We start from the raw sequence: 26,497 nt of genomic DNA, 5'->3' as shown, positions 1-26,497 counted from the left end.
GGCAAACCCTTTGTAACGTTCGTTTAAAATGATAGGCGTTTTAAAACGACAATCTAATTGTCCCTCGATGAATATCAAGCATTTATTTTCTAACGGGTTTTATCACTGATTCCTCGATTTCATCAAGCTTTATTTTGCGAAGCAACACTCATTAATATTTTCATTCCTCGTCGTAATAGTGCAGACCAGTTGATGAAATACATTGGAATATATTACGTTGCGATTAACTAAAGCAATGAAAGTCGGATAGTAATAATTTGTATGATCGAGAGTTGCTTAAATGTCTGCGTTTCCAAAATGATATCGCTAACTACCTTGTAATGTGCAGCAGCGGCGCCAAGCTAATTCGAATTAAATAATGATTTCGCATAAACTCCATTGTTTCGTCGCTTTATTAATTTAACTGCAATTCAATGAGCTAATTGGCTTTTCTTTGAGGTACTCAATTAACATTACGTGGACGGCAAGAATCATGACGCTAGTCTAATCTAAGCAAGAGCGAAAAGTAAACTAACCGATAGTAGCCCAAGATTTAAATTATAGCCGGGTTAATAGAGCAATCGGCGAACTCATTCTAAACTGCCGATAGAATTAATCTGTGATGAAAGTTTGGATAAAGTATGTCGCAAACTAAGCGGGCAAACTGCGCTGCCAAGATCGGGAGGCAAAATAAAAAAATCGGCCGTATGCACAAGTAAAAGTCGACAAAAAGGCGAGCAAAAAAGAAGCGTCGAAGCGACGTGGCTCGCTGCAGACAGAGCGAGAGAGCGAGAGAGGCGAGTGGCTCTTTAGCTTGCGTCGAGATTTTCCAGCGCGGCGCGACGCATCGCGCGAACGGCACCGACGGAGAGAGGGCAAGAGATATCGCTTGCGCGGTAGCGCCGTGGCGTTTAGTGTTTCAGGGCTTTCAGAGAGCGGAGCGGAGCAGAGCGAGAGCGAGCGAGAGAGACGGGAGCCATGGAGGAGGGAGCTTTTGATCTGGCGAAGCTTTGGAGCGCTGCCAAGGAGGTGGGCTACCGCTGCGGCAGCTGATACGGGATACTGGATATAGGATACAGGATACGCTCAGGCCGCCACCGACACGTCGCTAATAAGCTCCAGACAGTGCCCTGAGCAGAGCAGCAGTCACAGAGTAAGAGAAATTGATTGATCCGTAAGCAGCAGCCGCAGTTAGCGATTGCCGCCACTCGCTCGCCCGCTGCTGCGCGATATCTCCGCGAAATTGCCAGCGCGAATGGCGTAGTCGTAGGTTATTCCGTGTGATGTCTAATGTTATTACACTGGGGCTTTGGCGCGGAGACTCAAGAGCGAGAGTGAGAGAGAGAGCGTCGGCGAGCGTAGAAGCGCCAAAGCGAACATTGAGCGAGCGAGCATGCAAGTGTGTGCATGTGTGCCAGTCTATGTCTGCGCTGGCTTCGCCTCGCTCTCCCTCTCTGCCGCCCTCCTTCCTCCGTGTGCGCCAACTACTGCCACTATATACTCGAGTCGAATCTCGCGATTGTCAGATGCTGCCTGCCTGCCTGCCTGACTGCCTGCCTGACTGCCTGCCTGCCTGCCTGCCTGCCTGCCTGCCTGCCTGCCTGCCTGCCTGCCTGCCTGCTTGCCTGCCTGCCTGCCCGCCCGCCCGCCTGCCTAACGACGCTCCGCCGCGCGCTGCAACCGAGGAATTTCCGACGCACACGTGGAATTTCGCTGCTAGCTCCGCCATGATTTACTATTGTACGCAAAAATTGATCGGTTTATCTGCGCTCGCCAATTGTGCCCCGCGCAGCACTCTTCCTGTCTGGCTGCTCGCCTCCCTTCTTTGTTCCGCGCGTTATTGATCGCCCCGCATATACGATCGACCGATTCCTAATCGTTCCAACACGCAAATGTCAAGTGCCATAAACCACGGGAAAAAGAGAAAAGCCAGTCGGCATACGAAACCCACGACGAATTGAAACCTATCGGGGTTATGAAAGCTCGCGACATTTAATGGCCATTAGCTCGTGCGCGCGCTCGCGTAACTTTTAAAGAAATTAATAAAGCGGAAATATTCAGCAGTCAATTAAAACATAATGCAGCAGCGGTAGCAGCATAGCGAGCGCGAGTGATAATTGAACGAAAGCGGCTGAAAAATTCACGGTGGGCGCTATCTCCGCGGGCGCGCGCGCGAGAGGCAGAGAGGGAAAGAGAGAGCGAGGACAGCAGGACAGAGGGAGAGAAAGGTTGGAAAAGAGGGAGCGAGCAGGCGAGCGCCCGTTGACTTTGGCATGATATATCCATCGCGAGAACCGCGCACGGGCGCATAATGAGATCACTTAGCGCTCGGGCGCGTTTTATCGCGGCGAGGCGTCGACTGTATAGCCGGCTGCTCAGCTGCGCAGGCTCCGCGACGGCGACCAAGAGAGCGACGTTCTCGCTCTCTCTCTCTCTCTCTCTCTCGTTCTCTCGGGGGGTCCTCGGCCTTCCTCTCTCGCGGCTGTTGTTAAGTGCACGCCTATCCAGACCGAGGCCTCTTGCCGTGTCCTTCTTTCCCCCTTCCTGCGGCGCTCTTTCGCTCGCTCTTTCGCTCGGTCGCTCGGTCGGTCGCCCGCTCGCTCGCTCGCTCGCTCGCTCGCTTCTTTTTCTCGGCTCGACTGCGCGCCCACTACACCAGTCAGTCAGCAGAAAAGCAGATATTATCGGCTTTTCGGCCCCGAGTCCGGAGAAGCTCCGGCGCGCAGCGCCGTGGCCGCCGTGGGCTGGCCGCGCGGCGCTGCTCAGCCACGGGCGAAGCGTGCCTTCCTTCCGCCTTAATCGCCGATTGGCGCTTGCACGCCCGCAAGAACAAATAAAGTGTCTAGAGTCATCGACGACTAGCTACTGCATCATTCATATGCCGTAAAAGTTTTATGCGATCGCGGCTATAAACTGCAATCCAGCGGTTATAAATATTAAGCCGCGTCGTCATCGCGGTCGCGCAGTTGGCTGCAGCTGTATAGCCTGACCCGTAAGTCGGTGGCCACTTGGGCGGGAGTTGGCGCGAGAGAGCGAGCCCAGCCAGGCCATATAACAGGAACAACGAAGAGGAGGAATTTTCAACTGGCCTAATCCGGGCGACGATTAAACAACTAGCTCTCGTAAACGAACTGGAGCCGCATTCAGAACTGAATAGACTCAATAAACGTTAGAGCGGGAGCTGGCGATCCGTCGCAATTAGGAGGGCCGCGCGCTGGCTGCGCTCCGGCTCGGCCGCCGACGATTAATCCCCATCCGCTCGCTCAATTGTCACTCGCGCCACGCTCTGCTCGACTCGCCGCTGCAGCTCGCCGCCGCTCCGCCGGCTTATTCGAGCCGTCGGCCAAGCCGAGAAAATAGCGCGTCCAGCTGCGCCTCGCACGCACCGAGAACAGACGGCGCCGAGTCAGCTGATTAGCTCTTTAGCTTCGAGTTTGACTTTGGCTCGGTCGAGCTTGGCAGTTGGCAGCTTCGTACGGCGTCGGCGCGCAGCCACGCGACTGTGTGTGGCCGCCGTCTGCACGTGCGTGTGTTCTCTCTCTCTCTCTCTCACTCGCTCGCCCGCTCGCTCGCTCGCTCGCTCTTTCTCTCGCGGCTGCTCGACTGCTCGCGCGGCCCCCTCCGCTCCGCCGCACCGCCGCCGCCGCCGCTCCGCTTCGCCACCGCCGCTTCTCTGTTTCACTGCAGCAGACGGAAAGCGGCGGCGGTGGCGGCGGCGGCGGTGGCGGTAGTAGTGGTAGTGGTGGTAGTCGTGTTGCGCGTCGCTGCGATAGGGTCCCGGGCCGGTGGCGCGCGATCGTCCCGTCCCGTAGAGTCGACGAGCGTGCGCCAGCAGCCTGCCGCCTGCCCGCCTGCCTGCCTGCCTGCCAGCCTGCCGCCTGCCTGCGCTTGCCAGCCAGCCACCCGCGCGCCAGCGCTCACTCACAGTGTCCCGTCGCACGCCGGCCCGCCTGCTTCTCGCGCTCGCGCGCTCTCCGCTCCGCTTCACTCGGCTCGGCTCGGCTCGGCTCTCGCGCGCTGTCGCTCGCCGTCTCGCCTCTATAGCCGACCACTGCGCTCTTACCTGTATGCCGGACACGAGTGCACCTGCATCCGCACGCGCCTCACCGTACTGACCGTAAGTCACTCATTTCTTCACTCTCTGCTTGGCTGCTTTTTTCTCTCTCTCTCTCTCTCTCTCTCTCTCTCTCGCTCTCTCTCTCTCGCTCTCTTTCTGCTTGCTCGTCTCGCTGCGACTGCAATATTGGCTAGTCTTTTGTCGTCTGCTTGTCGCTACTTTTCGCCAATTGCAAAATCCGCAGCGTTTATCGCTTCGGATTTCTTCGCGGTCAATTGGCATTCGCGTCTCACGGGTATCTCTCTCTCTCTCTCCGTCCTCTCTCTCTTTCTCTCTCTCTCTCTCTCTCTCTCTCTCTCTCTCTCTCTCTCTCTGTCTCCCGCGGGCGCGCGCGCGACGACGGCAGTGCGCGCTTTACTGCGGCTCGTTAAATTTTTACGGCCAGGCCACGGGCGTGATTGGCGAGGAGCGATCGCTTTTATTTGCCGTTAAAAACGTGACTTTTTTCGTTCGCCGCGAGCAAGCGTGTCAAGTATGAGGCCTGATTTGGGAGGACCTCGACCAAACCCACTGCGCCGAAATACTGGCGTGCTGTTTTACGGCTGTCGCGCGACGACGCAGATCTCGTTGGGCCGGCAAATTAGTCTGGCGAAAAAAGAGCAACCGGCTGTCGCGGGTCAAGTGGCCGTCTTCTCTCGGCCCGACGATCGAAGCGAGCGCGAAAATCTCGCCCGCGTGTCGGAAAACGACGGGCGGACGGACGGACGAACGGACGGACGGGTAACGAGGGGGCGGCGGTGGGAGGAGGAGGAGGAGGGGAGGGAGGAAGGGAAAGAGGAGGCGAGCAAGTGAGAAGGCTGAGTGGCGGGGGCGGTAGCGGCATCCGTTCCGGTGGCCGGCGCGGGCCGCTCTCTCGTTTGCTCTCTCGCTCGCTCGCACACCGCCGCCACACCCGCCCGTTTGGGAATTCAGCCTTGGCGGCTTTAACGGTTCGCTCACTTACGTGCGCTCGGCTCTCATCTCGCGCGTCCCCTATGCATTATTGACCCCTTGCGCGGGCGCCCGTCGCGATCAATTACAGCCGAACTCGCCGCGGAGTCCCGGCCCGATTGGCCGCCTCCCGCAACTCGGCTGGCGCTCCTCGCGCGAAAGGCGCGAGCAGCGTGAGCAGCGCGAGAATTGGCGTGCGAACTGCTGCGGCCACGCAGCAGTCGGAATCGCTCCGATGTTTAAATTCAGCACAGCCGGACGCACTCGAGCTGCCGGATCATTAAGCTCCGCGAGCGAGCGAAGAGCGCATAACGGCGTATCGCACTTAGCGCGTTGGCGCATATGGGCCAATCGTCGTCGCGGCGACGACGGCGGCGTCAGCTGTACACACAAGCGCGCTGCCCGAGCTGGAGTTTGCGTGGAGCGCGGCGGCGCGTCAGATGTAGGGGCTGGTTAGCTGGCTGCTGACCCGCGCGGATGCATTCAATTTCGGGAGCAGCGAACAACGAGGGCTTATTTCGTGCTCGCACCACCGAGAAATATGTAAGCGACGGCGGGCCGACAGGCGGTCGGGCGGGCAGGGTAGGGCGCCGAGCGGCTGCACGCTCGACACACCTACGTCATTAGAGCGATGACGCTCCCGTGCAAGTGTGCGTTATGTCTATCGGCGGCGGCCGCGGCGGCCGCGGCGGCCCCGGCGGCCCCGGCCCCCTGGCCTGGCTGGCTGCACGAGCCAGCCGAGCAAAGCCGAGTCGAGCGTATTATTATTCCGCATGCGGGCACTTGGCTCCTATCCGCGCCAGAGCTCCCTTCCCTTCTTTTCCCTATAGCACGTACGCCGCGCGCACTTATTGCTGATTGCTTATACGCTATGGATTTTCTATAGTGTCTTTCGACCGCGCTCGAGCGCGCCCTATTAACGGATTATATTGCTGCGGCCGCTTTAATGCTTCGTCTACCTCGCCTGCCCGCCGCCGCCTCCCTCCGGCCCTTGCCGCCCCACTCCGCGATTCTCCGGTTGAGCCGAGGGGCTGGCTGCCTGCCTGCCTGCCTGCCTGCCTGCCTGCCAGCCAGCCCGCTTTCTCGAATTATCCAGTGTAATTGTCGTCCCATCTCTCTCTCGCTCTCTCGCTCTCTCGCTCTCTCTGACCATCGGCTCTGGCCCGCCAACACTAAACTTTCCGTCAACTTTTCCCAACGCACTTTATTTTTCCCGCAAGTTTCACGCAATTATCAACTGCACGAGCGAGGAACAAAACTTGCTCCATCGGCGCTACCACCGTCATGAATATTTTCGTTTGTTCGCAGGAAGTATAGCAGTAATCGAGTGCCCTCGCACTCGGAGATTATGGATAAGAAGCGCAGGAGCAAAACTTGAATTCACAGTGCGTATACCTCTTGAGCGAGAGTTTTGTGCAGTGAATACGTGACGTTAAAAGTGTTCTCATCTCTCTCTTCTATTCTCGGCAGCCCGAGCAGCCGAGCGCAGACAATGGCAACAGCGACAATGGGCCTGCGACGCCGAGTGCACCAAGTCTCCACGACGAGCTCTACCCCAAGCACCAGCAGCACTAGCACCAGCAGCGCCGCCAGCACCAGCAGCAGCAGCCATAGCGGTGCAGGCGGCAGCAAGCGCACGCGCTCGGACAATAACAACAGCCCGTCCCAGGGCAATCTCAACTCGCCGGAGCCCGCGCCAAAGAAGGCCCGCAACAGCTCCCGAGTGGCCGCCGCGAAAGCCAAGGAGCTCGAGATGGCCAAAAAGGTGACGCCGCCGCATTGGTCGGACACGCGCCAGTTCGCTTCGATCGCCGGCCTCTCGCTGCAGGATCAAGCGGCCCTCTGCTCCAACGCCCTGCCCTCGCCGGTCAGCTATCTGTCGTCGATGGCGACCTTCGTCGGCAACGCCGCGGCGAGTCTTGGCAAGGCGCCCGGCGCGGCAGTCTCCTACCTCGACATTTCCAACATGACCGCTGGAGCCGGCCCCAGGCCCAATTGGCCCAATCAGGACGCCAGCACGGCGGATCCCATCAGCCTCGCCTTCTCCGCGGCCGCAGCCTTCCCGTCGACGTCCAAAAGCAACAGCAGCTCGAGCTCGGCCGCGGCCACGTCGACGGCCACGAGCGAGACGGCCGCGAGTGCACAGCAGCAGCAGCAGCAACAGCAGCAGCAGCAGAAGCAGCAGCAGCAACAGCAGCAGCAACAGCAACAGCAACAGCAGCAGCAGCAACCGTCACAGCCACAGCCGGCCGTCGGCTTGCCGAAAAACTTTCCCACCGACGCCATGTTCAACACGTACCAGCCGTGGGTGATCACGACCTACGGGGACCTGGCGAAAACGAAGACGATCACGATCAAGAAGTACGCGCGAATACTGCGGACGCTGCGGGGAGAGGAGGTGAACAGCGCGGAGAACAGCAAGTTTCGGTTTTGGGTGAAGAGCAAGGGATTTCACATCGGGCAGCCGGAGGGCTACGAGGCCAAGCCCGCCGACAGGATTATCGGCAGACACGCCGTCACCACTCCCGGGCTCGATCCCCCGCTCTACGTGCCCACGCAGCCGCCTCACAACAAGGTAAGCTTAAAATCTATATATCTATGCATCCATCTATCCGAGCATGGGAGTATAGTTATAGTGGGCCGCGTAGGTCGCCGCGGCGCGCCAGCGGGAATTGAGCGATCGCACGTGCGTCGCACTCGACGTATCTCCATCTGACACGTTGACTGTCGAGCGCGGCGGAATATACAACGAGCCTCGCTGCAGGAAAAATCGATGCGCGCGGCTGTGGCTCCGCGCGCTATCCCTTTTGTGAACGAGCTCGAGCCCGAGCTGCAGAAGCGAGCGAGCGAGCGAGCGAGCGAGCGAGCGGGGAGCCGGCGCATATTTTATTATGCACCGGAGCAGCGCGCTGCCGACGCTGTTAACGCGCTTCAAAGGGGCCATAGGATCGGGCGCCGCCGCCGCCGCTGCCGCCGCCGCTGCCGCCGCCGCCGCCGTCGCCGTCGCTGGCGCTGGTGCGCGCGCGCTGTGAATTAATCAGGTCTGCCGCCGCTGCCACCGCCACAACGCCGTTTCACTTGCGGGCGCGAGTTTCGCCGCCTTTTCTCTCTCTCTCTCTCTCTCTCTCTCTCTCTCGCTCCGCTGTGCTCCCGCATAGCGCTCCGCACTCGTGGCCGAGTATAAGAGCGCGAGCAGCAGATAAGGTGCCCGCTTCATTACGCCTAATTATACGCCGTCGGGGCGAGAGGGAGGGAGAGCAATGTGTGCGCGCTATAGAGAGGGAGCAGAAGGAGGCCACTTGCAAATGCGAGCTTGGCGTGCCGCCGCCGCAGCGATTTACGACTATGCGCGGCTATACGTATGCGCGCTTTTCAGCTAATTATTGCCGAGCGAAGTGGTAGCAGCCGGCAGTGGCGGTGGCGGCGGCGGCGGCGGCGGCGGCGGCGGTGGCAGCGGCCGAGCGACTGATTATCAATGGCGACTAAAACGAGTAGCGGAGAGAGGTTCATTAGAGACCGCGCGAGCTGCGACTCGGCGCGCAGGAAAAAAGGCCTAGCTAATGGTCGTGATGATGATTCGCAGTGGCGCGTAGTTACACGGCTCGAGCGATGAAAATTGGCGATCCTTAGCTTCCTTCTGCCCGCCGCTCGCAGTTGAGCAAGCGGCGGCAGCCGCGCCGCCAGCGCGGTGAGTACCGCGTGATTATATTCCCGTTGGCGCTTGGGCCGACTCGCTCCTTATTAGTGTAAAGCGGCGCGGAAGATAAAGAGAGGAGCGGCCCCGTAGTCATTTTTCACGGTTGACCGTCGACGCGAGTGAGCGAGCGAGGCAGCCAGCGAGCAGGCGAGAGAGAGAGAGAGAGAGACAGAGATAAGAAATGGAAGCAGTCTCGCTCGCTCGCTGCCCGGCCAGTCATTAGTCACTTTCCGAAGCAGCAGCGGCGGCGGCGTCAGATACGCGCGCAGAGCAGCTCTCGGCGGCGGCGGCGGCGGCGGCGGCGGACCTCACAGCTATTCTCGCGGCGCCGCCAGCCTCTCGCCAACAGCCAGTCTTCTCTCTCTCTCTCTCTCTCTCTCACTCTCCTTTCGCGCGGTATAGCTATAGCGCTGGCACTGAAGCAGCTTGAGCGCGGCAATTCTCGAGATGGAGTCAGCCGGCTCTCCGCCAGCAGCTCCCTCCCGGCACCCTCCTCACTCTCCCGCGGCGGCAGCAGCGGCGGCAGCAGCAGCCGAGAGAAATTCCGAGAGCCGCAGAGAGCTCCGCTGTTTATCTCCTTCCTCGTCTCTCTCTCTCGCTCTCCCTTGCCGTCGCCGCCGCCGCCAGCAACAGCAGCTCTTTCTTTATTATCCGATTCGAACTGCTGCTACGTTTTACCGCCGCACGAAGGTCTTTTCTACTTTTTCGGATTCTCAGCTGTCGGCACTCGGCGCTTAGCGCGAGCGAGAGAGAGAGAGCCTATATCTTGATTGACCGAGCGAGAGGCAGCAACTTGTCATTGATCGCTCTCTCTCTTTCTCGCGCGCGCGCTCCCCATCATTCTCCTTTTCTGTCTCTCTCTCTCTCTCTCTCTCTCTGGGTCTCTCTTGGTTGCTCCGGCTAAAGGTCCCGTAGACACGAGCGCGACTTCGCATTTTTCCGCGGAACGAGCGCTGCTAAACCGACCATATAAAAGGCGCACTCGCACGACTACTGGCTTTTTGCGTCTCGACTAGCTGTCCCTTTCTCGCTAGTCAAAGGCGTGCCTTTAACAACGTGCGCGTACTTGCGTGCACTTAGCAGTCAGCCCGAGAGAATCTAATAATTCATGACACGCTGAAAACGAGGCATTTAAAAGCGAAGCGCGATCTTGGATTCTCGGCGAGCGGAGCGGACGATGATCACGATTCGCGGCGCTCTCTGCGGTTACTTAACTCGCTATTTCTCTCTCTCTCGCTCCAGCTTTCTTGCTCGCTCGCCCGCTCGCTCGCTGCGGCTGGCTCCGCGCGCGCGCGTGTAGACTGAATTTACGCGGTAGCCGCATGGAATGCGCAACGAGCCTCGACGCGACAGCCTCGAATATTTCAATCTTGCCGGGGGACGAGACGCGGTGGACCGAGCATACACATCATCTAGAGCGCCGCTGGCCGGCGAGTCGCCGGCCGCCGGCCGCCGGCCGCGGCTGCCGTGTAATTTGGCGTCGATAAAAGCGGCCCACGAGCGCCAAATTACACGGGCGCTCGCTCGCCCGGCCGCAGCAACAAAACCTGCTACAACAAACGCGACGATCAACTAATGGGCTGCCGGCTCTCTCCAGCTGAGCCTCGTGTATACGCCTGATCGCGCGTGACTGCCTCGTTACTAGCCCCCTTGCCCGTGACATGCTGCTAGCAGGCCGGCGTCGCCAACTGAGGCGCTCGGCCAAGGCCAGACGGAAAAGGGCCGCCACGAGCGCGGCTAGGCCAATCCGGAGGGGCATGCAGTCGCTCGGCAAATGCTCGCGGATGTTTGAGCTTCCATTCCTTTGTTTGCCGCTCGGGACACGCATTGGCTGACTCGCCCGCACCCGGCCGCTCTCTTTCGCTGCCATCGACTTTCCATAATTAGACGAATGCGCGGCGAGCGAGCTCTCTCGCTCTCGGCCGCGGCTGCGCCAGCTTTCATCGCCGCTCGAGACAATCTGCGAGCAATTACGCTATCGAAAATCTCTCGACGTCACGAGGGCCATTAATTATGCAAGCGAGCGAGCGGCTGCAGGCGGCGCTCGGCTCGTCGACTCGGCCGCGGCGGCGGCGGCGTTGGCGGCAGACCGGCGGCTGGCCGGCGGCAGAGCGACGGCCTGAGTCGCCGAGTCGAGTGGTCGAGCCGAGGCGAGCGAGGAAAAGTCGCCGTTATCGCTGCGTTAACGAGTGGAGCGGAAAAAGCGAGGCCTCGAAAAAGCGCGCCGGCCGCGAAGCCTCGAGCCGAGGCGAGTGCGCGCAACAAGTAAATCGTCTCGCGGCCGCAGTCGCGCTCGCCGGCGCTCAAATGAGAAATCCCATAACGACGTGCAAGGCCGGCCGTTTATCTCGCTCGCTCGCTCGGCCGCCCGCCCGCCGGCTCGAACGCGTCAATAGCCGCGCCGGAGTGCCGCGAGGTCGGCCGGCTGGTTAGCTCGCGTCTCCGGCGAAAATAGAAGCTTGTTAGAGCGCGCAGATAGAGCACGACGACGCCGGGGCCACGATCCCTATCTCGCAGCCCACTTCCGTCTCGGCGCCGCGTGAGAGCCGTGCGAGAGCCACGCGAGAGCCGCGCGAGAGCCGCGTGAGAGCCGCCCGAGAGCCGCCCGAGAGCCGCCCGAGAGCCGCCCGAGAGTCGCCCGAGAGCCGTCCGAGTGCCGCGCGCGAGCGCGTTTCATCTTTATTCATGCGACACGCAGTCAAAACACGCCCGTAATCGCGACGGCGCGCTTTCCACTCTGCACCGTCGCCCGCTGCCGCCGCCGCCACCGCCGCCTGCGCCGCGCCGCCGATTATCGTGGGGATCCGTTATGGAAATCTCTCGGCGCTGGCTCTGCAACTCGGAATTATGCAATGCAGCTAGTTTGCTGTGTTCGCTCTCGCGACCTCGAAACTCGTTTCCCTGACTGCTGGCGCCGTTAGCCGGGACGACCAAGTCAACGACGACGACGGGACGCTGCGATTAAGACTCGATCTCTCGCTTCCTCTCGAGCAGATAGGGTCGGGTGTGGTCGGACGCGTGGATGAATTCCAACGGCAGAGCAATAATGCGATCGGGACAATGGCTTGGCGGCCTGTCCAAATGAAAAACGGAGTGGGAGACCGAGAGCCAAGTACAACGTTGGCCAGGGTTAATTGAAGGGTTGCAACGGCGGCGGCACCGGCACCACCGCCACCAGCAGGAGGGCAGCGGATCCCTCTGTTCCTCTTTGCTGGCTGCTTCTCTGGCTGGCACATGATACACGCGCGCCGGCGAATGAGAGAGCGAGAGAGAACAGAACAGAGCCACTAAAACACGAACAACGTGCGGCTCTGCTTAAAAAGATATGCTCGCTGCGAGAGAGAGAGAGAGAGAGAGAGAGAGAGAGAGAGAGAGAGAGAGAGAGAGCTGAGCAGCGGCGGCGGTGGCGGTGGCGGCGGCGAGACGGCGACGATGGAGCGAGAGAAAAAAAGGCGAAAGAGCCGGGAGAGGCCGCAAAGTGGAGATAATAGAAAGAGATGAATAGACGCGTCTGCCGGGCGAAAGGACAAAGAGAGCGAGAGAGAGAGAGAGAACGCGCGCACGAGAGAGAGTAGAGGTAATGAAACAGGTTCGAATCCGCTGCTGTTGCCTGCTCCACCACTACTGCAGACAGTGGACTCGTGTAATGGGCCGCGAGCGAGAGTGAGAGATCTCTGAATTAGATTCGTCCTCGTCCCACTCGCGGATCCGCCGCGGCGGCGGCGACGACGACGGTGGCGGCTATATTGAAAAGAGTATTTTCGCGTTGCTTTCTCCGCTGGCGCTAGAAAGCAAAAAGACGATTCGCCAGTCAAAGCTCATTATCTTCTGGCAGAATGAAAAAATACGGCGGAATGGCGCAAAATTTCCAGATTTCTAACACTCTGGAAGAGGGAAAGGAGGCGCGAGAGAGAACGAGAGAGAAAAAGCGCAGTCGAGCGTTCCCTTCTCATATCTCCATCTGGGGCCGTTGCCGTTCTCGGGTGTACTCTTTCGCGTCTATATCAGCTCGAGCGAGCTCTCGCATGACGCTGCAGCTGAGATTATTATCGGCTCTCTCTCTCTCTCTCTCTCTCTCTGTCTGCTGCTGCAGCTCTGCCCGTCTGTCTGCTGCTGATTCTGAACCTGACTACCACCGCGATGTAACGGCAGCAGAGAGCTGATCAATGAGTCGATCAAGCGACGCTCACTTCGCGGCTCCGTCCTCGAGAGCCAATCGGCCCGTTCGCGCAACGTCAAAAGTCGCTATTGCACGCGCACGAGTTCCCGTGCAGGTTCCGGGCTAAAGCTGGCTTCCCGATCCTTACACATATCGCATGTGCGCGGCTCATAATATATACAATACGCAGAGGCGTGCGAGAGCTAATTCTGAGGCCTGCGTAGCGTAGGTCTGTCTGCGTCGCGCCTGCGTGCATACAAATGGGCGAGCATTGAACGTCGTTGCGTGCGCTCGGCAATGACACACACTCCTAGTCAAACTATCAAGGGTACTGCTCGATGCACGTTTACCAATCAATACATTTCGCCGCACGCGACAACTTGCTGCTGCTGCTGCTGCTGCTGCTGCTACTGGAATACGTTAGCTTGATATCGAGTCAGTCAGCGAGCGTCTGGCAAGTTGGGCGTTAATCTACTAATGATATACAATTGCGAGCGAGCGACCGAACAAGGGGTCGAGGTGGCGGCGGCGGCGTCGACGGCGGCGACGGCAGCGACGGCGGCGGCTTATCTCTCGAAATGCAAATGCCGCCGCTGGGACGAATATGCATACTGATCGAGGATTTTTCAAAGGCCAATGTGACTGGCAGCTGCGGGATCCTCGTCGTTTTTCGTCCCCGATATCGACGCGCGCGCCGCGTGCGATAGCTTGGAAAAGGAGGGGGCTCCGAAAGAGAGGTCGAAAGGCCGGGTGACTGAGGCAAACAGAGAAATCCGAGAGCAGACGGTGCTCTAGCTGCGGATCGCCACCCTCGCTTCTGGCTTCCTCTTCTGCCTCTGCTTCTCTCCTTCGTACTTCTTCTTCTTCTTCCTCCTTTGCCGCGGCGGTCGCGAGGAAATGCGAGCTCTTGGCTGCACAATGGAAGCCCTTTTCTGCCTGTCCTTATGCCGCCGCCGGGCCTTCAAAGGAAAATCGACCTTTTCCTTTCGTCGCGCACGCGTGCGCTATTTGTCGCCGCTGCTCAAATTAGCATTGGATAAAAAATGTAATAAAGGCGTCGCGCGCGGGGCCAAACGACTTGGTAACAAATTAATTAAGCCAGGGAACCAGCGACGGCTATCTCTCGATCTCGTTGCTCGGCTGGCAGGCAGCCTGCGGACTTTTTTCCTTACCGGAAAGATTTCAGTTCCACGGCGGCGGTGGCGGCAGTGGCGGCGGTAGCAGCAGCAACTTCTTTGCAACAACGGCGGCGGCAGCGGCAGCAGCAGCAGCAGCAGCAGCAGCAGCAGCAGCAGCAGCAGCAGCAGCAGACGAGAAAGTTTCGAGATGCCAAAGTTCTCTCTTCTCGGCGGGCGATTCTCGTCCCACTTGCTCTCGCCTCTCTCAGGCGGCGGCAGTGGCGGGGTCCCGTTTCTGCATGAGAACGAGTTGGCTTTAAAGTCGAGCGCTCGAGAGGAAAAAATACGGCGGGGGATAATCTGTCACGGCGATAGGACTCGCTGCGCGAATGGCAAAGCGTTGCCGTCGTCTGAAATTCCCGGCGCGTTCTCGCGCACAAAGAGAGAATCGCAATAAAATGAGCAGAACGCAGCCAGTCGCCCGCAGCGATTCCCAGCCCAGCAGCGGCGACGGCAAGGGCAGCGGCGGCGGCGGCGGCGGCGGCGGCAGCAGCAGCAGCAGCAGCATCAGCAGCAGCAGCGGCGTCGGCAACGGCAGCGGCAGATAATTTATTCGGCTTAGGAGGCCGGATTCCGAAGCTCGATCCCCGCCAGCTCTCACATGCTCGCCACCATAGCCAAAGGCTCGCTGAGCGCTCTCCTTCTAATCCGGATGCTGTCTAACAATGTCATTACGGAGGAATGCATCGCTATCGATTTCGGAAAAGCAGACGTCGCGCTATACGTATAGCGAGGGCGCCGAAAATGGAAGGAACAGGCCGCTCGCGGCGGCGGCGGCGGCGGCGTCGGGGAGACCTACGGAATTTCGGAATAAATTCGCCGCCACCGACGCCGCTGCTCCGCCGCCTATCACGATAAGCGGCGTCGCATTATCGGTTGCCGATAATAGACTATCGGCTCGCTCGCCCCCTCTGCCGCCGCGGCTCAGCCCTTTCAACGGCGGCGGCGCGGCCGCTGGCCGGAGGCGTGTATTTACCTCGGCGCGGCCGGCCCGTATGCGAGCGAGCGGCGCGCGCGCTTAATTGCGCGGCGCTCTCCCGAGTCTTTCCTTTTGATCTTTTTCTCCGTCCGCGAGTTCCGAAAGCTTGTTACACGAGCGAGCTCAAAAGAGCGAGAGTGCTCTGGGTTTTACTCGCGAGCGCGCAGCGTCCCGCGCACGCTCGGTAGCGGCGGCGGCGGCGGCGGCGGCGGCGGCGGCGGCGGCGGCGGCGGCGGCGGCGGCGGCGGCGGTCAGCGCTCTGTCCAAATGAGCCGCTGGGTGGTCGCCGCTCCGTCCTCGCGTCCCGCCAGGCTCCTGCCCGCCGCCGCATGCAGATGGAGGCGCGCCGCGAGACAAACGCGCCGACGTCCCCATCGATTGAGCTATAGAGCTGCGGCCCTGCCGACTCGCGGGCGCGTACGCGTCTCGGCCAGCAAAAAAGAGCCCCGCGAGCTAGCCGGCGAACCTTCCGAGAGCGGAGCGGCGGCCGAGCGAGCGGGCGAAAGAGAGAGAGAGAGAGAGCATCCTGTTATGCGGCTCGTTGAGAAATGGCTCGGGCAAAAAGCAGCCCGCCGCCCGGGCTCGCTCGCGCGCAGTCGAATTTCAGTCGATCCTCGAGCGCTGCAAAAAGCGGCGGCACAGGCGCAGGCACAGGCAGCGCGAGATAAAAGCACGCACGCCACGCGAGCGCGATAAAAATGGGTCAGAGCGGAGAGCACAGCCGGCTCGGCGGCTCTTAACCACTCGCTCAAAAAAAGCCGCGGATGTGTAACAGGCCGATCATCGATTGCCGTCGGCCAGCGTGTAAAGCCGATCGATCCGCCGCCGTCGTTGCCGCCGCCGCTGCCGCCGCCGCCGAAGCCGCGATTTTATCTCGGCGCCGCCGTCGCCGCCGCCGTCGTCGCCGCCACCGTCGCCGCCGCGGTGTACACACATTATCCATGCGTGCCCAGCACGGAACAGCACAGATGGACGCAGTCGAGGCGAGCAGCGTGGGGGGAGTAGGGGAGATGTTATCGGCGAGCGAGCGGAGCAACCCGATTTTACACGCCGGAAGACAACTAGGACGAGCTAGAAATCTCCATAATCTCTTAACGACGCGCCGCGAATCCCATTGCTCGCGGTGCGCGCTTTTCGACGTCGCCCGACGGCTAGCCGCCGCCTCTTCTCGCCTTGTCGCGGCCATCGGCGCGCTCTCCAGTAATGACGCGGCAGCGGGCTTTATCGGATAATCGATATCTACCTATGCGATAAGATTCGCTCTTCTTGTTTTCCCCGGCGAGCGCAGCTGCCAGCCGAGGCGTGAGCGCGAGACCGATACCGTGGCAGCGGCGGCGGCACCGGCACCGGCCGCGTATTTATAGCGCATTAATTATGCCCGTCGAAGCGTAAGCGAAGGAGAGCGTCGTTAGGAAGGGGACTGCGCGTGGCGCGAGCAGCCCGTCGGATCACGAGCGCCGCGCCGAACTACGGGCTGCTCCGCGCACGGATTTGTCCGCGTCAAAGCATCGCCGTCGGCGTGCAGCCGCCGCCGCCGCCGCCGCCGCCACCGCCGCCGCCGCTCCCTCGCGGAGGAGGAGGAGAGGAAGCCCGCGTGTAAGCCGTAAATAGGTACACACGCCTGCAGCTCGCCCTTTCTTCTTTTCCGCCTGTACCCCTTTCGTCTCGCGCTAATCCCTCCTACACCGCGCCGCTTCCTGCAGTGTGCACTCGTGCGCACCGAGACAAAGGCGCGATTATCGATTTTTCGACTGTGTCAGGCATTCGAAAAGAGACCTTTCCTTCTTTTTCCGCCATCGCCGTGGCTGTCGACGTGGCCGCCGTCGCGGCAAGCCAGCTGGCTAGGTGCTCTCTCGCTCCGCTATGCAGGCACGACTGCGCTTGATTAGTTTGGCCGCGTCACTGGCAAACGATGCCAGCCGTCGCCGCCGCCGCCACCGCGGCCGCCGCCGACCGCCCGTCATTAAAAATGTAATCTCGCCGCGCTTTTAACGCCCGGCCACACCACTGCCGACTGTCCGATAAATTACTGCCGCGACGATTGCTCCGCCGACGCGACGCTTTCGCCGGATAATCAGCGCGATGCGCCTCTCTGCGGGCCACGCTGCAATTTGTCGAGCGAAACGCAACGACGAGATCGGCCCGAAAAGAAAACGACCAAGAGCGCAGAGCGCCGAGGAGCACGACAAAAAGAGGAGAAAAAAAGAACGGCGAGAAGAAATCGATGCGCGCACATCGCTCACCGGGGACACCGTCGAGGATTTAGCGAGAGAGCGAGCTTTCGAGCGGCTGCTAATGAAAACAATGCTCTCGCTCGCTCTGCGCTCGCGCATAGAGGATCGGCGTCGTTGTCCCGCCTGACCACAATCCCCTAATCAAAGAGCAAGCACCGGCTCGCTCGCTCCTCATCCTCCTCTCGTCTGCCCGTCCGTCCGTCCGTCCGTCCATCCGTCCATCCGTCCATCCGTCCGTCCGTCCGTCCGTCCGTCCGTCCGTCCGTCCGCCCGTCCATCCGTCCGTTCACTCGCGCACATTCTCTCTCTCTCTCTCTCTTCGTCTCTCGCAAGTCCGACTCTTCGCCCTTCAACAGGTGTTTATAGGGAAATACAATAATGTCGCGCATGCGCCCGCCCCTTCGCTATTTATTTCCACACAAAGATAGTTTGTACATGCACGTGCCCGCACGGATTTTACTGGAGCCCTAAAGTTAGCTAACGCTGATCACCCCGATCCAGCAAATTTGTGCTGGAACGTGCGACACTTGGCTGATCAGCCCGCACTGTTTCGCCTTTATTAGCCCCACTCTCTACAGCTACTTTCTTTTCCACCCTATTTCCCAGCGAGGACAAAAAATTGACGTCTCGGACGCGCGCTTCCGTTTATTTTTATCTTGCAGTGTTTTCACCTCTCGCTTTTCTTCGTTTTATACGACGGGCGCGCTTCTTCGCCGTGCACTCGCGCTATCGTCGGTTCTCCATTAAACTACACGCAGCAATTGATACTCCGATCGTACCAACGACTAAAGAAGGGAGACGTGGGAAGACGTGGGATCTTAATCGACTTGACAAGGCGAGAAAAAATTTGATAGGAACCGTCAAAACGTGAAATCCGTAGGACAGCCGAAGCGACAACGTAGACAAAGACGTTATCGACAGTGCGCGGTTATCGCGTGCGGCCTGAGTCCGAACCAACTGAAGCTTTTCCAGAGTCGATAAAACAGGTTCTCCGGCTCCGCGCTAGATAGGGCGTTGGTAACATTTGCATCGAGTTACCCCTACGCAGTACGTGCCCTTGCGTCTGTAGTACGGCTACCCCCTAACAGAGGGCAGCTGCGACGGGCAACCCTCGCACTTGTTCAATTGACACAGACGTCGCATGCCTCAATAACGTTAAGATGCAAGACCATTGACTGTGATTTCGATAACTTAAATCGTTCGTCGATTTCGATGTTGCAGGCTTTGAATGGAGCCGAAGGAACGGTACCACCAGGAAGAGTCTACAAAAAGGTTGCCATAGTGGAGAACTTCTTCGACATAATCCACGCGGTTCACGTAGACTTGGAGGGTCGCCCTGGGAAGCACGCCGGTCAAAAGCGCACCTACAGAACCGTAAGTACACAGCTTGCTCAATTGGCGCCGAAACAGAGACGCGCAGACCAGCAACGGACAGCTGTATCCGCGATCCGCGTTGCGATTCGACGACGACGACGACGACGACGACCGAGTGGCTCCCCGTGAAAAGGCGGCGCAGAAACGCCGAGACGAATGGCTCGCTCGATTCATTGGAGGAGCTCAATCGCGCGTGTTTTCATTTTGCTCGATTATCCATTTACCCGTGAGAGCGCTCTATCCCAGTCAGTCCGCCTCTCTGTCTCTTTCTCTTCGCCTCCTCCCATCCTCTTTCACGCTGGCTCGACGCGATCTGCTTGTGATTCAAAACCTCAGGACACTTGTTGCACACTGGCTGCCTACTCACACCGCCTCGCACAGGCGTACGGACACACATGCAGGTGTACGCAAGCGCGCTCGCCCTCAAACTGTTTTGCGTTAAGTCGGCCTTACACGCCGCTCGCTCGGCCGCTCTCGCGGCGCGATTCATCGAGCGGAGCATCCCCCGAGATTGCAGCCCCGGCGCGCGCGATCCTCGCTCGGCCGCTCGCCGCCACGGCGTCCTCTCGTCGGAAATCAGAATCTGCATTGCAAACGCACGGCGCGACCATTGAAATGACACGCTCGCTGTTCAGTTTCCGCGCGCAGAGCCGAAAAAACGGAAAAGGCGGGCTTGCCGCGAGACCGGCGGCTGATCGATAGGGCGCGCTGCCGGGGCGTTAACGATCCCCCGCGCCTCGCGAACTTCGCCAAAGGAGCCCCTCGCAAAGTTCGCTTGCGCCGGCGTCCCGGGCCCAGTCCCGCGGGGGAGAGCGAACCAAAGTCGGGCCGGGCCCGCACTCTCGGTCGAGGCCTGCGCGCGCCCGCTCCACGCCGAGGCACACCAAGCTCACGCGAGCTCCTCGCTCGTCTGATTGCAGATCACCGAGACCTACGCCTTCCTACCTCGCGAGGCCGTCACCCGCTTCTTGCTCGGCTGCACGGAATGCCAGAGACGACCAAGGACGCCGAGTCCCACTGCCGGCAGCGGCGGCGGCGCCGCCGCGACCAAGCCCGGCTCGCCGTCGCCCACGGCCTCGCCCTCGCCGACGCCGGACGAGAAGAAGGACGAGCCGGCCAGTCCGAAGCCCGCCGCGGCCGCCGTGACCGGCGGCTCGGCCAAGGACGCGGCGCTGGCGGCGGACGCCGGCTGCAGCGAGAAGCCCGCGGAGACCGGCGCGCTCTGCACGGAGGGCACGAGTGCCGTGCCCGAGGGCGACGACAAGCCCGAGCTGCCCAAGACCGCGTCGACGGAGCCGGCGACACCGGCCGCGGCCGGCGACGCGACCGCGACGGCCGCCGCGACGACGACGATGCCCGGCTCGGACCCCCGCGGGTGCGGCGAGGCCAGCGGCTGCGGCAGCCCCGAGGTGAAGGCGCCGAGCGACGCGGGCGCGGCCAGCCTCGGCGGTGGCGGCGGCCCGTCCAGCGAGTTGCCCAGAGCGAAAGCGAGGGACGAGAAGTACAACCCGCTCAGCATTAGCAACCTGCTGCGAAAAGACCCGGTGAAGAGGAGATCGCCGCCGATCATCACGACCGCCTACCAGCCTTTCCCCGCGTCGGACGTGTACGCGTACACGATGACGGCGACCACCGCGATGAGCGCGGACAGCAGAGCCAGTCAGTCCTCGACGTACATAAGGAAGCTCCACGGCGAGGAGGGGGCGGCCGCGTGCACGCCCGCGGCAGCCTCGGTCGCGCGGCCCTGGTCGCCCGGCAGCAGAGGCGAGTCCAAGTGCGCGCCCGTCGACTACAGCCGGTCGCTGGCGGCCGCGAGCGCGCACGGCGAGCCGACCGGGCAGCAGGAGCCGTGCCGCGCGCAGAGCCCGGGCGCGCCGACGGCGGCGGCGGCCGCGCCCGTGGCGAGCCTGGCCAAGGCCGGGCTGCAGGGCGCCGCCGTGGCGTGCAAGCTCGAGGGCAGCGAGGTGGAGGAGAGCGCCTTCTCGCCGACGGCCGGCCTGATCGACACGAACCTGAACCTGCTGGCGACCATCCAGCAGCTGCACTGCCAGGTGATGCTGGCGCTGACGGAGCGGCTGCGCCCGCCGGTGGCGGCCAGCCCGGCGGCCACCGACTCCTGAGGAACGCCCCCTCCGCCGGTGCCTCGGCGCTGCTATAGCTTCAGCATCGACTCGCTTGTAAATAGCGACTGTAGCATAAAGGGAGCCGAGCAGAAGCCCGAGCAGTGAGGATTGCGCAGTCCTCGTCGCCGCGAGAGCTCTTGTAATTATTATACGCGGGTGATGACTTTGTGCCGTAGAGAAATGATGTTACGTAATTGACAGATAAGCAGAGAAGTACCTATAATGTATCGTTAACACAGTGCTGTACCATTGATTATAATATACGACGATAGAAGTGACAAACACTGCGCTAGACTCTAAGCAGCTGCGAAATATATTATAAATATACGAAAATCAAAGATATACGAAACTTGCTTCTGTTTCAATCTGCCTCCGTTGAGCCCCCGTCCTCGTCCTCGTCCCAGGCGCGGCTGGCTCAGGCTGTGCTGCAGCTAGCCCTTTGAACCAGCGCGCCGAGCATCGGCAAAGGGAGATCGCGCTTAGCTCTCGCGAATAATGAAGACATCTGCGTACGCACGGCCGAGTGAACGGCTGCTCGATTAAAGCGCACCCTCGCCTGGCACTCGCCACCCTCGACAGCGCCGTCAGTCGGCTCTCGCAGGCGCTAGCTCACAATGACCGCGTTATTGACGCTAAACTGGCGGCGGCGGCGTGGCTCTTGGCGCGCACGCGAAGGATCGGGAGAAAAAAGTCAGTGGCAGCGGCAGCCAGAGGTAAGAGAGAGAGAGAGAGAGAAAGGAACGGAGGCATTGTGCTGGCGCTGGCGCTGGCGCTGCCCGGGGGCAATTCGTAACTCGCGACTCGTAGGGAGAAAGGCGCGCGGCTGGGAATCTCTTATTTCCTCGTTGTAGCCTGCCAGAGCGAGCGAGAGAGCCCCAAGGATATAGCTGCCACGCCGCCAGAATGTAGGGGATCATTTCGGAGATAGCTCGGAGATTCGCAAGCTCTCTCTCTCTCTCTCTCTCTCTCTCTCTCTCTCTCTCTCTCTCTCTCTCTCTCTCTCTCTCCACCCCCATTCCCCGGCTCTTCCGCAACGCAGAAGTTGTCGGATGCTAGCTGCCGCCGCCGAGCCGAGGCGAGTTGGATGAAGGGAGAGAGCGCGCGAGAGTGAGAGGGAGAGAGAGAGAGAGAGAGAAAGAGAGAGGTTTTAGGTAAAGGCGGAGGTACAGAGAGAACGGGAGCGGCAGCGGCAGCGGCGCAGATAGCCGAGGCTGGTGGGTTGCTGCGCGAGATGGAACGGGAGGCTAAAGGGGGTGGCTGCGCGAAACGGGTTCTGGCACACAGAGGGATGGGAGGTGAGTCTGCAGAGTCTCGCTCTCGCTCTAGCTCTCAGGAGGGTGAGTTTGGCGCCGAGGTGTCGCGCTCCCGCCAGCAGTTCCGCCCTCCCCCTGCCCCTCTGCCCGCCGTGCGCCGCGCTCCAACTCACTCGAGCTGCTTCCCTCCGCCTCTTCCTTTCGGATCCTCATCTGTTTTATCCCTTTCGTCCTAGCCTTCATTCGTTGCTACGCTACTGCTTGCTGCCTCGTCATTCTAAATAAATAATCCTACCGAGAATTGCAATGCCACTTGGTTCCTGGCGTATACTTGCAGCTCAGCATCGATCGATTATTCGCCGATTTTGAGTTATGTGCCGTAACATAGATGACGGGGGAATGATGACGGAATCGTGTAGTGTCTTGCTGGGCAGGAGGGTCACAGGCAGAGGGGGAGGCGCCAGAGTGACGCCAAGCTGAGCCGAAGTACCTCTACCTCGTCGATGTATCCCTTCCAGTCAATAGCAACGGACTCTAATTCAACAAAAATAGCCAACATGCTGACTGGTTGATATACCATATAATGCATAGAATCAGTTTGAATGGAGAGGCGCGAAGCGGTAAATCCAACACTCGAGTCGACGGTATTAAGTTTTAGCGTTTGCTTTCGCAAGGCCTCCTTAGCAAGCAATTAGAAAGGAAATAATGCGCGCAGGAGTAGGTGAATGAGAGGCGTGTGTGTGTGTGTGCGCGCGCGCGCGCGGGAAGAGGAGTGAGGGGGAAGCGCTAAATCGAGGAGCGAATGGGGTCACTAATGCCGGCATAATAAAGGGATGAATCGCGCTCTCTGAGCTGCTGGCGCTCGTCAAAGCGTTTCCCCCTTTGACGGACGCGCACTCACTCTACTTGCTTGCTTGCCTTTTATTTCGTCGATGCGTGATGTCGCTCCACCTATGCGCACTCGCACGCATGTGCGCGCGCTTGTATTTCGAGGTTGCACGTTGTTACGATTGATGCACCCTTTGTCGCTGCAATCGGACAATTCTACGGACGAGTAATCACAGTGATCCGGCCAAGTTTTAAAAGCTCAAGAGATCAGTGACGTGTGCGCTTGGAAAAACTAGTGGGCGCGCTGCACGCGCTGAGGGACGATATTCGCGCTGGCAATCTGCAAAAAGTAGCCGAATAAGAGCGCAGAGGCGGCTAAAACTAATTGAGGTCGGGGAAGCGTGTCCCCCCGGCGAGAAACTCTCGTTTCTTCACGCCACGATTGTCACGTTATGCATTTCATCAGGCGGGCAGGCGAGCTTCGGCCCCCTCATTGTCGTCGACGGCGCTGTCGTTGCCGCTTCCTTGCGGCTGAGCGTCTTTGTACTTTTCACTCTTACTAATTTCGCGGGGGCGGACGCGCTGCTGCTTCTTTGATAAATGGCTGCCGCGCCAAGCAGCGCGAAACTTCGCTCGGCGCGCTGCGGCGCCGTTGCCGCGTCGCATAGCTCGGGCGCTGAGAGAGAGAGAGAGAGAGAGAGAGTACCTGCGTTTAAATGAGCGGTGCGTAAGAGGCGCGTCCCTCGCCTTTGTTTGCCTCCCCGTCCTCTGGCCGGAAATGGCTCGTTTGCCCGTGAAAAAGTACCGGCAATTTTCGGGAGAGCTTTTGCCTTTTCTTTGTTTTCATCTCCGCTCGCTTATTTCCCAGACTCATTATTAACTGTACCGTTTAATTAGACAAATTTATTAACTGGCCAAACGATTTGATTTAACGTGCGCGCATTTGGCATGGCCTTTTCGGCGATAGCTCGCAACTCTATAACTCACCGTGTCACGCACTACTGGCGAGTTCGATCAACGCGTTTACACCGTAGATTTCTTTTAGAATTGCCGAATGCATTTGTTCTTGAAAAAGATTGGCCGAATATGGCATCTTTCGCGACTGTTGACTAAGACAACGCGTAATCCGTTGCATCGTATTACCGACACGGTGAAAGGGTATGAATCACGTGGCAGGCCAACTTCCAGCCATCGGTGAAAAAATCAGGCAACCTTGAAAAATCGCCGAAAGTCGGAAGGCCAAAGCCCAAGTTGTTGCGGAGCGAAGTTTCCTCGGCGAGCGGAGAGAGAAAGAGCCGAGGCATAAAACCCTACGTTGCCGGTCTAGGCAAGAAATTCGGGGCATTTATTCAGCTAAATCGCAGAGGAAACAGGCTTGGCGTGGGTCGTTCGCTAGCTCGCTAGCGCAGGCGGTGTAGGTCGGGTCGAGTCGGGTTGGGCGCGCGCGCGCCAATGTGTCACTGCTCTCCGGAAGGAAACCATATTTATTAAGAACTGAAGCCCCACCGGCTGCGCATAGCTCGACGCTCGCGCGCGCCACAGCCAGCGCCGTACGTTCGGCTTAACTTGGTTATCGAAATCAATCTTGAGCAGGAAACACTCCGCTTGATAATTCCGCTATTGGCAAAGCCGCGCGACCGAAGTATTCGTCGATTAGCCTCGAAATCCAAATGGTTTTTCAATGGCCGAATTCGTTGCCGCGAGAGCCAAAGAGGCAGGCAAGGAATGGCGCGGCGTCGCGGGACAGATCGGCCAGCTGTCGATAGCGATCGAAAGCCGCAAAGCGAGCACGAGGAAGGAAGCGAGCGAGCGCGAAAGATGGTGGAAAAAGGAACGAAGCGAAAGGAAAAGGAGAACTCGAGCGAGCTCGGCGCTTACGTAAGTACAGTTATAGCGGCAAGCGTAGGGCTTTGGCTGGCAACTCGGTTGGCGAACTTCACCTGTACAAAGTGCAGTTGGCCGCTCGTCAACGTCCGTATCGTTCTTTGAAGTTGCAAAAAGAGGAGAGAGACGCAGACCTAGAGAGGGCTACGCGGGGCTTGAACGCCGAGGGAAAGGAAGGACGAGCAGAGGGAGCTTGCAAGCTCTGGTGGCGGCCAACACTTTTCCTCGTATTACTTAGAGCGGCAGGCAAGCAGGCAGGCAAGCAGGCAGGCAGGCAGGCAGGCAGGCAGCTAGCTGGCTGGCTGGAGAGCGAAAGAGAGCGAGAGAGAGAGAGAGAGAGAGAGAGAGGATATAGCTGGCAGTAGTAGTGCCGAGGCTATATCTCAGAGTAGAAAGCACCCTCGGTGCGAGAGCGTATTATCCCCCTTTCCGCTCTCCCGTTTGCTCTAGTCTCGCTCGGCTATATGTGCGTCGGTGGTGACGGCGACGGCAGCGGTGGCGGCGGCCGCCCCCGCAGAGAACCAGCCCGGCCGACACACTCTGTTTCCCCCAATTCCACCCGTCCACCCACCCACCCACCCACCCACAGCAGCAATAGCACTCGCAGCACTAGCAGCAGTAGCAGCAGCAGCAGCAGCAGCGGCGGCAAGCTCGGAAGGTGGGTGCGCCCTACTGGCGCCTGAATCATCCCACCCGAGGCCGCGGGGGTGGGCGGACTACTACCAGGCTGCTGCTACTGCTTTCGGTACTCTCTCTCTCTCTCTCTCTCTCTCTCTCTCTCTCTCTCTCTCTCTCGCTCTCTCTCTCTCTCTCTCTCTCTCTCTTACTAGAACTCGAGCAACCGACAGAGAGAGCAACGATTGCAAAGGTATAGCGTAAGAGCTTGAAAGCTAGCGGGGTGCGCCAGAAAGAGAGTTAGACGTCAAGCTGTAGGTGCAGCCAGCAAGGCTTATCTAATTATTTTTTGTCCGCCGCACCAAGCCGCGCGCACGACAGGGGTGCGCCTTCTCACTCGCTCAAATTAAATGAATAACGTGCGTGCAACTCCTAGTCTATTTGCGTCACTCCAAACTAGAGTACTCTGCTCTTATTCCCCTACTTCTTCTTCTTCTTCTTTCATTTTTTTTCATCGTCGCTTCACTTTTGTGCTCAGGTTCTTTTCTCTCTTGGAGTCGAGGTGACACGGTTACGCAACGCGACGGCGTTTCGGTCTCGCGTTTCAAATCATCGGAACAGCCCGATGATTCCGACAACGCCGAGATAACGATAGATGCTCTTGAATAACATTTCCCATAGATTTCGCGCCCTACGATATTTTTATTGTCGCCACCCAGGGAAAACTGCCTATCGCGCACTTGACTCGATAAATTATGCATTAACGACTGAATTGGTAACTCGACATTGTTATGCGGGAATGGCAAATTTATAATTTGCTGTGGCTAAAGTAGAAAGCGACGACGAGCGGCTACCAAAGTTCCCACTGGCATTGAAAAAATATCATAATCGCTATTTGCCGTTATTAAGCAGTTTGCGCAGTCAAATTTACGAACGGATTTCACGAATTATTTTTTCGAGTTTGTCCAATCAGAATAAATTATACACATTGGTCTGCCACAAATTTTTTCTCGGAAGTGACTAAACTGAAATACAATTGCGGCAGCAATTTTTTTCCACAAAGCACGCGCGCATGCAATAAGTGTCTGCCGAAATGATTTTATATTGGTAATTGTCACTGTAGATGATTGGAGCAGGCTAAAACAAA

General features: G+C 59.2%; 1 protein-coding gene across 2 annotated transcripts; it reads left to right on the top strand.

Annotated features, from left to right (window-relative positions):
• Positions 1-3,676: 3,676 nt before the first annotated feature.
• Positions 3,677-21,102, top strand: LOC131671961 (mucin-5AC-like). 2 transcript variants are annotated; one of them, XM_058948808.1, is made up of 6 exons: positions 3,677-4,096; positions 6,335-6,411; positions 6,497-6,609; positions 6,649-7,601; positions 18,495-18,647; positions 19,568-21,102. In XM_058948808.1, exons 3-6 carry the CDS (start codon positions 6,519-6,521, stop codon positions 20,765-20,767), a joined length of 2,397 nt encoding a protein of 798 aa, XP_058804791.1. In that variant the 5' UTR covers positions 3,677-4,096; positions 6,335-6,411; positions 6,497-6,518; the 3' UTR covers positions 20,768-21,102. The 2 variants fall into 2 exon arrangements, with proteins under 2 accessions (XP_058804791.1, XP_058804790.1); XM_058948807.1 differs by having other exon boundaries at positions 6,497-7,601.
• The last annotated feature ends 5,395 nt before the right edge of the window (positions 21,103-26,497 follow it).

Source organism: Phymastichus coffea, unplaced genomic scaffold (assembly GCF_024137745.1).
Source record: "Phymastichus coffea isolate CEN01 unplaced genomic scaffold, Cenicafe_Pcof_1.1 PCOF00139, whole genome shotgun sequence".
NCBI lineage: Eukaryota > Metazoa > Arthropoda > Insecta > Hymenoptera > Eulophidae > Phymastichus > Phymastichus coffea.
This window is presented reverse-complemented; position numbering and strand designations above follow the sequence as displayed.